Source organism: Plectropomus leopardus, chromosome 7 (assembly GCF_008729295.1).
Source record: "Plectropomus leopardus isolate mb chromosome 7, YSFRI_Pleo_2.0, whole genome shotgun sequence".
NCBI lineage: Eukaryota > Metazoa > Chordata > Actinopteri > Perciformes > Serranidae > Plectropomus > Plectropomus leopardus.
The window spans coordinates 11,325,881-11,339,369 of NC_056469.1; the positions used below are offsets into that span (position 1 = coordinate 11,325,881).

At 36.9% G+C, this 13,489-nt stretch overlaps 1 protein-coding gene across 1 annotated transcript; it reads left to right on the plus strand.

Moving 5' to 3' along the window:
• Positions 1 to 3,067: 3,067 nt before the first annotated feature.
• On the plus strand, positions 3,068 to 4,553 carry LOC121945912 (dynein light chain roadblock-type 2-like). The gene is made up of 4 exons (XM_042490281.1): positions 3,068 to 3,162; positions 3,428 to 3,503; positions 3,590 to 3,757; positions 3,899 to 4,553. The coding sequence occupies exons 1-4, from the start codon at positions 3,145 to 3,147 to the stop codon at positions 3,940 to 3,942; spliced, it is 306 nt and encodes a 101-aa protein (XP_042346215.1). The 5' UTR covers positions 3,068 to 3,144; the 3' UTR covers positions 3,943 to 4,553.
• The last annotated feature ends 8,936 nt before the right edge of the window (positions 4,554 to 13,489 follow it).

The following is a 13,489-nucleotide window of genomic DNA, read 5'->3' on the forward strand; positions in this document are numbered from 1 at the left end:
ATCAGGTTCAGGGAAGCCTCTTTAAATCAATTCTCAAGAAAAATTCCACTGCAGCCTCCCTTATACAATTATTTTAACATCATTACCCCATGTGGATATGGCATGATTTTTATGATAGAGAAAGTGATGTTATTAGTTATAATAATATGTATTTGTTATTATTATTTACATTTTAGCCTTACATTATTTTCCAGTGAAGAACTTATCTGATAAGGAGGATATGGACAGACGGGGAAATATGAGGATAAGGGAAAGGGTTGGAAATTAAGTTTGTTGTCCACCTGCCACTGTGGCTGGTGGAATCCAAAATCTACCACACACTCAATAGATTACTGTTGGGTTTTGTTTTTTTTTTGGCTGGTGATTTCAGCAAATTTAGAAGCCACTTGCATATTTTACCTACATTTGGCTGGTGCTAGCTTTCAACCCTGATAAGGCGGAAATGTCATGCACATTAATACGATATAAAACTCTTTAGAGTTGAACTTTGTCTGAGGAAAAAAAGTTTGACAAGAAAGAAACAAACACAGAGCAGCTTCTCCCTCTCTCACTGAACTTGTTGTTTTCACATGGGTCTAACGCAGGAACAACCCATACAGTGATGCAAAAAAGTTAAACCACTGCAAAGCTAAATAACTCTTTGATGGCTCATCATAGAAGCTGGCATACCATGTCAATTAAATTGATACGGCAGAACTCCAACGGACACAGCCTCAATGAAATAATCCATAACATAACAACCACCTCCCACACTGTAATGTTACAAATTGAACTTAATTACAGGAAATCTATTATGCTGTTAAACAGGCCAGTTGGAAACTATGTCAATATGACAGTAAAGAAAATACATACTGATATACAAAGTCTTCTTATTTTACAGTTAACATTACTATCTAAAATATCAAAAAGAAAAAACTCCTTGGGTAAATAACAATGATCCTTAAACATTTTTAAAATATTTTAATGTAATTTTCCATCAGAATGTACTGCAATTTATGTCCATTAATAATTGATTACAATTACAGAACCTAAATAATACATAACATGACAGCCGACTGAAACAAATCAGCAGGATTTCACAACAAGTTCGAAGAGGAGACTGAACAGGTGACGCAGAAAGGTCAGGTGATTTGTGGGGATTGCTCTGGTAGCCTGCACTTAAAGGAAGTGGTTCCTGGGATTTTAACCCTTTGAAATCTGGATCATCATCAGTTTTCTTGCGATGCATTCAAGTTCCTTTCACAAGCTATTTGACCCTTTGAAGCCTGAGCAAACTTGTTTCAAAAACACAGGTGAAAAAGGCAATGGCCCCTTTGGCAAGAAATTAGTAAAAGGTGGCAAGAAAATTACTTAAAAATTAGTTTGTATGTTTTTTAACTTTCAAAATAATAGTGAAAATGTCCAGAAAACTGTATTCATAATAATTTTATGTTTGAAATTGTTACAGAAAAAAAAATATAAATTAAATTAAGTTGGGTTTTTTTTCCACTTTCAGCACTTTTAAAGTGAGTTCTCTTTTGTTTTTGTATTTTCTTTACTTTTTTATTGCTTATTTAATCATTTTTTATAACATTTTTCTTGGGGTTTTTTGTTGCTAATTTTGGGCCATGTCCTGTTAAGTTGCCCATTGCCTTTGCCCGATGTTTTTGAAAAAAAAAAAAAAAATCAAATCAGTTTGCTCAGGTTTCAAAAAGTTAATATTCAAAAGGAAAGGGGTATAAATGATGAATTTGGGCCACTTGTTTTGCTTGAAGAAAAAATAATTCTCATCAAAAGACAGAGAATATGCACTTTTTTGATATCCACTGAGGGCTAATGTCATTCTGCTGTTTATGTCATCCACAACCCATTAGAGATATGAGCATCAGGTGACAATAAATCGTTTATAGGTTTTGACAGTCCTGAAACGTGACCAATTAATAATCAGGCTTTTTAGCTTGATTGAGAAAGTAATTTTACTATTTTTGAACAATATTGCCATAAGGAAATGCCATCAGATGGGTGAAAATAATTGTTAAGTTTGGCAAAATGTCCAAAGGCACCATAGTTTCACTCAAGTGATGCCAATAATTAAGAACTTGTGTAAACCGCTATCAAAGGCCTTTTAAAAAATATCACAACTTTTATTCTTTTGAAGTTTTCTCAACATTTTGTGGCCTTTCCAGGGGCACAGGCTCTGTAATAAACCATCTGAGCAACTAACAACTTTATAATGTTGTGAGCCAAAAACTGACATTTGCTAACATCATCACATGACATTTTTTAAATGCAACTGTCCTAACATCCTTCATTTTATGTATAGTTTTTATTCTTACCAGCAGCAATTCAAACGAAACATATAGTCACACATTTTCTCAAAGTAGTCATGATCCACACCAGGAACCACGTGGAGTCTTCTGTCACCCTCTTTCAACGGCTCTGTAAAGAAACACAGGCAAGGAATTACAGAATTGACAGGATCTGTTTGTGACACACTCACAACACTTTTTGACTTTTATGATAAATTTGCCTCATTTAGAGCAGCAACCTTTAAAACGTTGTAGCCCGCATTACAACCTGGGGAACAAGAAGGTTGGAGGCGTTGGTATTTAGTTGGCAGAAAAGGTAAAATCAATTAAGCAGCAGCAAAAGAAAGGACTTCAACATATATGTCTTCCTCGTTTCTGATTGCCATCATCGACTGAAATGTCAAATGGACAAGAAATAACTTTGTTGTTTAGCATAGTTTTATCAGAGGTAGGCTAAACGCTAACTCACAGTTTAGCATATGATGTTTCCTAACACTGGCTAGGTGACTCACTAGACTGATTCAATGAGCCAACTTTTCAGGGCTAACTTTAGCTTAGCAGCAACACTACGCTTCTGGACATTTTCACTTCCCACCTTTATAAAGACTCACCACAGATATTAAATTTACTGAACCGTTAACATTATCAACTGCGCCGGGCAACTCTTTTGGGTGAACGACCACATTTTCCCCTGCCATCGCCGTCATTTTTGCAATAAAATCAAACATCTTACAGCTCACCTCAACACAACGACCGATTTACTTTACTTCCGGTTGCGTCTGACGTGTCTTCCGTTTCTCTTGGCAACAGGGGGACGCGGAGAAAAGACAGTTGTTTCACAGCCGATTACTGAAAAATGGCAGGAACTGAGCGCGTAAGTTGTCTGTGTTTTGTGTTGGGAGCATTTTTATCAATCTATATGTTCTTATGTCAGCGATAATACACTTTTAATGTTTATATTAACGTTAGATAACCGAAAACACTGAAATTATGTCAATTTTAGCAATGAAAACTTACTGGCACCTTGCCAACGTGACTGAAATCAAATTGAACTTTCTTTATTAACTACTGTTACATTAGCACGTTATACCAAATATTTCCTAATTTTATTAAATATCTTTTTAAATCTCATTCTGCAGGCCAAAGTTGAGGAAACACTGAAGAGGATCGAAGCCCATAAAGATGTGATTGGAACAATAATAGTCAGTGCAGAGGGTAAGCCAAAAAGCATTAATCTCCAATTTTCAATACATGATTTTAAATGTCTGACTATAAAGGGTGTACATGTTTTATCTTTTTAGGTATTCCCATTAGAACAACGTTAGATAACGCCACTGCGGTTCAATATGGAGGACTTCTTCGCAACCTCACAATGATGGCCAGGAGCGCAGTGAGAGATATTGACCCTCAGAATGACCTCACTTTCGTCCGTGTCCGTTCAAAGAAACATGAGATCATGGTTGGACTCGGTGAGTATGTAGAAACTACATCAGTGTTGCTGACTTATGTTGACCACTGAAACAACCATTTAAGGTTACGGTTGTAACCGAGAAGAGGCTGTGTTTATTACATTTGTACCCTCCGTCTTCTCTTTTTTTATGTTTCTGCAGAGAGCAACTTCCTGCTGATTGTCATCCAGAAGCTTTGTAAATAGCTGCTGGACATTTCCATGGGAGTCAGTCTTTTGTTTGTCATGCTGGTGCTTTGTCCAGGCAAAATATCTTTTTCCACTGTTACTTTGCTCCCGTACTGCATAATCCATTTTTTTCACTTACTGAAGTATGTCACCTTGATTTACTTGATGCATTGTTCATGTAGCCTGTCAATCTGATAAGTGAAAAACGTGATAAACCTGAATAAACGTTAGGGGAAAAATAACAAACGCAGATGCTTCTATACAATAAGAAATTAACCAGGATGTATAAAAATGCTGAGCTAGCTTTGATCAGGACTTTCTATCAAGATGGCAAGAATAAAAGTCTAAGGTGACTTTAAAAGGGAGATCATTACTTGACCCCAGGAGCTTTAGTTGCTCAACTGATTAAAGCTGAGCAATCCTTGTAACTTAATTGAACAGGAGCATTGACTTAAGTGGAAAGGGCATTTATCTCTACATGATAAGCACATGCTTGACCCAGTTTTGGTCTCTGATAACTCTGCACTGTGGATCAGATTTTTCTTGGCATGGTTTGAATTCTTTTGTCCTTTAAGAGATGAGGGTCCCTGGAAATCAACACATTGTAACTAATCACTTTTATCCAGATCGTTAAGTTTTTAGATGCTTTATTTAAGTAAAAGTATACAGTGTAAAAATATTCCAAGTCCTGTATTCAACATATTAATGATAAAACGTAAGTGTTATAAAAATGTACTTAAATGGTTAAAAATAAAAGTACTCATTGGTCAGAATAGTCCCTGTAACCAACTAGTGCTTCCATTGTTTACAACCTTTAGGATTTTGTTAAAATTGTGTTGTTTTGTGGGGTTGTACCCACAGGTACCCATCTATCATTCTAAAGTACAGATGGTGAAATGATTAAATTCTCTGGAAAGCTCCACCCATCTAACACCAGGAATGCGTTCAGCCCCGTCAAATCATAGCAAATAGCATTTTTTTTTAAAAAAAAAAAAGGTAGCATGTTGAACTCCCCCTTGTGTTATGCAAGCATACTAAGGTATGGCAGGGTTTTTCAGTTTCTTTCAAAGGGGCTTTATTAGTATGGGAAATAGATGCACTGCCAAAGCAAAGCCAAAAATTCAAAAATCTGAAGTTCAATAAGTGAAGATCTGCTAAATGTTTAATTATATACATGTCGCCCCTAAATGGGTAAAGCTTGTTTTGTCCATTTGAACAAAAGAAAACATACCTCCAAACCCATTGCACACTGTTCCACACCATTTAAAGGAAACATTGAACCATAGCAAAATGATGCATGCCATTTTGAGATTGAACGTGCTTCTGACTAGTCTAATCAGTCAGTGTGACTGAAAACACTTGTGAGTGTGCAGAACTTTCAAAGGAGCAATGTGTAGGAATTACTGCCATCTAGTGTTGAGGTTGCAGATTGCAATCAACTGAATATCCCTCTACTGACCCTTTCCAAACATGTGGAGAACCTGCAGCAGCCATTATAATGTAATAGAGCCAGTGTTTGATTTGTCCATTCTGGGCTGCTGTAGAAACATGGCTTGCTTCATAAACCAGGGCCGGCTCCCTATGCAGATATAAAGAGCTCATTCTTAGCTACAAAAACACATCAATTCTTAGATTCAGGTGATTATACACTAATAAAAACATATATATGAATATTATTTTCCATTTCTGCCAATATATCTTCCTAGATTCTGCACACTGGACATTTAATTTGTTATAGCTGTCAGATTTACACAGTGGAGTAAAGATGCAATTTAAGTTACATAAAAGTTAATTTCAGATCCATGTCTTTGCTCAGTCTCTCTGAACCTGGCAATCACTTAAGTAGTTGTTGTCTACTCAGTCGTTTAACAAAAGTCATTTTAAAATTCAATGCAGGTTTCTATGAGATCATGCTTTTTCAACATAACTTTACAAAATAAAAGAATCTAACAAAAAAATGAATTGAAAGTGAATAAAAAAATAATCCAAACCTCCAAAAATACTTCTAACGAAAAATGTACAATAAAACTATACAAACTTCTTCATTTAATAATGGTATTCTCCATAATGCCACAGTCACTTATCAGGGTTTCTCTTTTACTTTTGTAAGTTTTGCCGTCAGTTTGTACTTCACTCACTGATTCTAGTCAAGCCACTATGCTCCAGTAGATGGCCTCATTGAGCTACTGAAGATTAGCTGACCTGCTCACTGCTGTTACTTTATTAATGAGCCATGCTGTAAAGAGTGTATGCAACAGTAGAGAGCAGTTTTACACTGTAGTATGTCACACCGTCTGTATTTGTTTATATGTTGTATTTGACTATATTCAAATGCCGACTCTAAACTTTAACCCTTTTTAAACACCTTAATCATAATCAACAATAATATTGTTAGTTACAGTCACAGAAACTGCACTTCATTTCAGGTACAGTAGCAATGCATTTTAATACATCGGTTTTGGCTCTCTGGGGGTTGATGGTTTTTACATCATCTTTGAAGTCTGAAACGGCCACAGCAGGTGAAGCAGGGTGGATGCGTTTATGATCAAATGAGTGATTTTCACTGCTTTTCTGTCTGTGGGTATTAAATCTTAGCAGGCATTGAGATGTCAGAGAAAAGCGAGGTGCCACTTGAGACAAGGGAATTTCTGTGTATGTGTGTGTGCGTGTGTGTACTACTGTACCCTATAGTAGTTGTATAGCAGTATAGCATTATAGAAATATAATATAAATTCAAAATCTACTTTTAGTTACAGCGTAACAATTTTAACAATTTTAGTTGCTATGTTTCTAATCGCAACATCAACCATCATATTGAATATCCCTTCATGCCCTCTGGGTTGCATATACTTATAAATCACCAGTGCAATTTACAGTATCATTAGAAACTTTGGGTGTTTGATGGTTTTGAACAAAGTGAACATGGACTTGTAATGACTGGCTCTCTGGTTGATCCAAAATTGGGCTTAAATTGTGTTTCTTTTTCCCATATTTATGAAGTATGGAGTCATTTTCTCTTCCTCAATCTAATTTAGTTCATCCTTCATTTTGTTAATTTTCAGTCATGCTTTAATAGGTTGAAATGGAATCTTGTGTTTCAGTGTCACTAAATTAAACTTAAATAATAGGCTTTCTTTACAGCAGGCATTTTTAGTTGTCATTGTTATACTTATAAGTTATTTTAATAAAAGCTACCCACTTGCTTTGAAACATTTTTTCTTGTGCATTTTATAGTCACTTTATTTTGTTTACTAAGCACAATACAATGATTCAATTGACCTAAGCGCAGTGCTGTCAGCTGGCAGAAAGTAATGACATTATAAAAGCTGTTAATAGACCCTGATTGTCTAGCTCAGTTATGAAACAGCACCTCTCTTCTACTGCAAAGTTGCTTTAATCTTAGGGAGTCGGTGTGTGTGTGTGTGTGTGTGCAGTCATTGTATGCACACCTCTGCACTGCTTACATCATCGTGAATTAATGAGAAGTTTTCACTCTTCATGCCCTAGGGCCCGATGTATAAATGGTGTGTATGCACAAAAAACATGCATATGCATCTTCCAAAAAATAAATATATATTGGAGAACATGCGGTGACAGTGTACGCATCTCACGCTTACTTCAGACTGGGAGCATACACAGTTTTAGCTGAGATAGCTGTGGGTGATATTTTTGTACAAAAGATCAACTGTTACAAATAATATACTTGTTTCTATTCTATATCTTTAAAGACAATAAAAATGTTAAAAAAAAAATGTATTTAAAACTTCTGAACAGAAAAACACTAAATGAGGAGAAATGCAAGTAAAAGCATCTTTAAAAAGACGCTCCCCCTGTGGTAAATGATCATGTGTCTCAAACTCCATACCCCAAGTTTGTAAAACTGAATTTCAGTTATAAATTTGTTGTCTCTAAGCATGATATGATATGACTTATAGTAAGTGACTTCACTTCTTAAACCTAACAGAACTTCCCTTAAGCCACACAGGATGTCATGACTGTTTTCACACACGGATAAAAACCCACAACCTGAGTTTGTAAAATTGCTGGAGTTCCCCCTAAACATTACATTGAATTGAAATTAAGCTGGCGTTAATTTCTTATGTTCTATTAATATCAAAAGTAAGAATACTCGCTCAAAGAAAGACAGAAATATTCTATGTTTTCATATGCTTGAAAGCACAGAGCGCCACGTCGGCTAATCAATTCAATCTCAGTTGAGTTTAGGTGAATATTAACAAAACAGTTTAAGTCTATCAATGCTACATTCTGCATGTAGAAGCATCTGCGCTCTTGCAAAACTCTTGCAACTTGCTGCAACTGATGTTGGAATCGTCAATTCTACTGAAATAGATTTGTTGATCTTCTGTAAGTATCGCAACCTGTATTAGATATATTTGCAAACCGTGCTGTGGTTGTATTTATTGTATTAACTACATTTTCCTGAAAAGATAAAGCTGACACTCGAGCAGGGATAGCCAAGGCTGAACTTTGCAATGCAACAAGACTTCTGGAAAGATCAGCAATGATGTGACTATACCGACAAGCTGCATTCTATACCTCCCATAAACATTTATGAGTTTAACTGAGCATTAAAGCTGAATATGTGCCATGCAACGTGTGCTAAGTAAAGTATCGTCTGTGTGTGTGTAGAGCAGAAACAGGTCAGTGTTGCTCTTGTGAGGCAGGCAGAGCTGGCAGGACATTGAGAACACTGACTTTTAACCTCACATGTGATATCAAATTTGGGTGCATGAAATTTGACAGGGACATATTTTCACGTGTCAGACTGGATAAATAAATGAGATTTTACACATTTAAACTATTTTTGGTACAGTAGATGGTGTGGGTCTTTTTACCTAACCAATTACTAACAATAATCTACACACACACCTGCAGTGCAGGGGATGATTCATTTACAGAGTTTCATTAACTATGAGTCAGGGTTAAAGTATCATTCAAACCTGTGCATTCAAGAAGATTGACACATTTCATTCCCTCCTACTCTTTTTCCAAACAAATTACCAGGAACACACACCCACAAGACTCCTGCCAAAAGGGAAAATAATCCACCTTCTTTCCGTGCTAATAATTGCACTGATTGTTGTACCTCTGATACACTGAGTGCATTATTTAAGACAAAGTTGACTTCATTATTTTTTGCGAAAAAGTTATATATTTACAGTATGATTACATATAAGATTTTTTATATAACAATGTAAACTGATGCAACACTTTACCACTGGACCATTTGTTCAAAGAAAAAAACATCTAATTTTATGGCAGTTCACAAAAGACTGCACAGCTACAGCGAAATGTTGAGCATAACCCTGACTTGGCTGGTTCTGTGTAAAGCAGAGTCTGGTCTAAAGTGCAGAGGTGACTGTTGTTCAGTGTGCTGAGAGTAAGGGTGGTTTGGCAGGCCACCAGAATTTTGACATACTTTTTTTTTTACATCTAGACTTTACAGGCATTCGTCATATAGTCAAAATGATGACGACTGTCATGGTGGGTACTATTGATCTTATCTAACACTGTTACTGCTCCTGGAGACAGATAAGACTCTATAAATTTAAAGATTAAGACTGAAATGAAAAGTGCATTGAATCCACGACCATAACTTGTGTACTTGCATTATGCACATAAGCCACTCACTTCCACCAAACGATGCGGTGGACAAACTGTACAAGACCAAACCCTAAGTGTCTCTGTGAGGCAGTAATGTTGCAATGCCTTAAGTCAAAAAAGAATTTGGAAAAGAGGCTCCTTAGAATTGCACATTTTGCAATAACAGCTTAGAACTTTAAACATCCCATGAGGGCGCTAAAATAAAATGTTATTTTCCAGAAATCCCATAGTGAGACCCCTTCTAGCTAACAAAATACAGCTTGGTACCATTAGCTATGGCAGTCAGCTAGCCACCTGTGACTGTCATCCACACAGTCAGGAATAACCGTCAGTGCAACCACCAGGACCTCGATGAGCTTCTTTGCATGGGGCCACCAGAATCTAGTTTTGCAACTGCAAGAGCGAGACAAGATCAAGACTTTGAGGGGCTGAGACCAAGTCCAGATCAAGATCAGGCCAGTGTGAGTCCCATGCACACAGTTCTGATAAAATGTGAAACATGAAAACCATAGACACTCCTGAAATTGATCTGAAAAATCAACATTGTTGTTTGACCTTTTTAAAGTTTGTAAAGATGATAACAAGTTCTAATTTTATTCTACAATGGAAGTTACAGCTAATGCAGTAGACATTACGCATGTTTTCTTGGTTAAACCCTCCTTTTATCTCGTACCCACTCAAATTTCCCTTGAATCAAGGCCCCAGCTGCAGAGGAAGTTCCATCTTGGCTTCTTTTTAAAAATGAGCGCTCACTTGTGGTCTTTCTTAACCTCTGAGTCTCATAATGCATTTTTTTTTAAATGGGTCACTGGAAACAGACTCTCTCAAAAGCATCACTGATTAACCCTAACTGACACAGCAAGGGTCAGAGCTATTACACCGTCATCAGGCCTAACTCTGGTCTTTACTACCTGCTGCTGCAGAGGTTGCATCAGAGTGTAACTAAATGGCATTTAAAGTTAAATGTCTGTGGGAATAAAGTGCTGGGTAAGCAGTTAACCTCAGGGGGAGAGGGAGAAGGAAAAGAGAAGACATAATGTGAGAGAGAATACTGATGCCATAAATAGTCATATAGGTTTACAGTCCTCAGGTATAACATGTAATGTATGCTGACACTTTGTATTGCCAGTGTAATTTCTTGTCTTAAAAAGTAGCCTGTGACAGAAACACACACACAGAAACACACACAGATTCACACACATGCAAAAACACAGAGCACAAAAGCAGTGCCCTATCCGGTCCAAACCAGTTTTTGTGATCTGGGAGATTTGGCTTCTCAGCATGCAGACGAAAAAAGAACAAAAGCTTAATTGCATTAACCTGGTTTTGAGCATTAAGACTTCCCAACAAGTCGCTGTGGGCAAAATGTCTATGCACAAACACACACGGCAAAAGGTACTAAACTAAAGGGAGTGAAATAAATAATGTAAGTACATACTTTATATCTACAAGTGAAATAAGTTAAATATTACTTTTTCACTGGAAAAAGTAAAGCTAGCTAAATGCACAATGATGTCTTTGAAAGCAAGGGCCACCAAACATAACTGAAACACTAAATCCCAAAAATGATGAACAATATTTTGAGGGAAGAGACTGACTTAAACTTAATGTAGTGTTTTAGATGTCGAACAGACATGATTTTGTTTTTCTAAACTGTAGGTAAGATTACAGGTTTGTATAACACTATTCACATGTAAGACTGATCAAGCAAGCTGATACATCTTCACCTGTAACCTTTGTGTGAACTCTGCTCTGACCATGCTCTGTACTGTATATTGATGGATGAATGTTGTCCAGTTTTATTATCATTTAGACACGTATGCACTTCACTTGCATTCAACGTGCACCCACACATAAACAGATGAGGATAACTTGCTTATAAATACACCCTCATAAACAGATACAATCTAAGCAGGCATGCCCCTGCAAAACACACACACACACACACACACACACGCACACACGCACGCGCGCGCACACACACACACATGCACGCACACATCCTGACCCTACACACATGTTTACACTTACTGAATTTAGCAATAACCCCTAATGGACTTTTGGATGGTTGGAAATCAATGCCCCCGCAGGGTTCAGCGTGTGGTCATGTCACAATGTCAAATGATCTCTGGGCTGCTTAATTTTATCTTCATGCAGACTCCAGAAACACATAAAGTTTACAGTAAAGTAGGACACTTGCATGATTAAATATGATTCCAGGCACCGAGTTTTGAATAATGTGTAATGATCGTATACAGGTCTAACTAAGCTCATATGGTATCGTGTTTTACTGAAAAATATCTCATCATAACAACTGTACGATAAAATCTTAAATTGACAAAGTTTGATTTTTCTCATCACTGCAATTGAAGTGGCACAGCCAACAGGTTAACAGCAGAAGACGATTCTCTGTTTCAGGTGTTTTCAGTGTGAGAATTCATCCTTTAAAGTTTACTTGTGGTCAAAGAAAAGTTATGGCACAGTCACAGTTTCTCACTAAAATGCAGAGCTTATCGAGCGCCCAGTGGCTCAGCTGGTAGAGCAGGCACCCCATGTGCACAGGCTATGTCCTCGGAGCAGCGGTCATGGGTTCGAGTCTGGCCTTGGCCCTTTGCTACATGTCTTCCCCACTCTCTCCCCCTTTCACACTTAACCTGTCCTGTCCCAATAAAGGCAAAGGCCAAAAAAATAGAAAAATGTCTTGAATGCTTTTTCTTCCTCATTCAATATCTAAAGAGCTGATTATTAGACTTTTTTTTTTTTTTTTTTAAATTAATTGCATTTGTTAGCATCCATGTTTACTTGCCAGCAGTCATCATCATTGCCTTTGAGGGCTCATTGCATCCTCGCTAAGCATCAATCAGCAAAAGAAACTGAAACTGACAGTATTAATGTGTAATACATCGTCCACATGCTCACACGAAATGATACCAACAAGCCAGGGACCTACTTGTGAAAATGTGCTACATGGTGCTATAAATGGCCAAAACAGGGCACTTCTAAGTGCATTAAACACCCACTTTGAATGTTATCACTCAATTAAATGGCTATTGTAAGTGGTTATCAGCCTCATACATATGGATTAGAAGGGGCCTGCTACACCTATTGGCCGGTTAAGAGGCTGTTGTTAATTCATTTAATGAATTTTATCAATTGCCAGTGCAAGCATACATATGAAATACTTACAATTATATGAAAGCTCTCCTGTTTTCATGCTTTTGCTGCATCGCTGAATGGCTTTAGCTTTTTAACCAAACCACACAGATGGTAAACATGTCATCTACTCTTAATTTGAAGAAAACAATGAATATATTTTTGATATATATATTTATTTCAAAAGTACTACAATAAGCACAATGAAAGTTTCCACAGCAGCTACATGCTGGTAAAATACATTTTTAGAAGAAAATAGGTTTGAGGGTAAACCGGTTCCATTCTCTTTCTTTGGTATTACATGATTTGGCTGTTGAGTCATTCTCTACAATTATGAGAAGCAAACAAGTATCAGCTTGATGGATTGCATTGCAAAGCAGGTAAAATGTCAATGGTTATCTTGCATACCCTCGATGATGTTCAAAACAAAATGACCACGATTTTATGTTTAATTTTTGTGGGTTAGGTAACAAGCATCCATGGACCCTGGGGCATCTTAAATTGCTGTCAAACAAAACAATGGCATCAATCCTTGAAATTATCCACCAGTGATAGTCACCCTTGCTATAGATTTCTGAAAAATCAACATACTTTTTTAGCTTACTCATGCACAACTGTATTAGAATGTGGCATTGGCACACTTACTCACAACTCTACGCTACTGAGTGGCCCGGCTTGCATCTACAACTCGAAATATCATCAGATGAATTTACATTTACAAAACTCTTGCAGGGTTAAATAAGACCTTATTTATCAGCCTGCAGAGTGATGCTAGTTTGTGTATGAG

Excerpts from the sequence above, each read along its gene's own strand:
- LOC121945912 (XM_042490281.1), top strand. Across the intron at positions 3,504-3,589 it reads AATAATAGTCAGTGCAGAGG|GTATTCCCATTAGAACAACG; the intron begins GTAAGCCAAAAA and ends TTATCTTTTTAG. Across the intron at positions 3,758-3,898 it reads TGAGATCATGGTTGGACTCG|AGAGCAACTTCCTGCTGATT; the intron begins GTGAGTATGTAG and ends ATGTTTCTGCAG.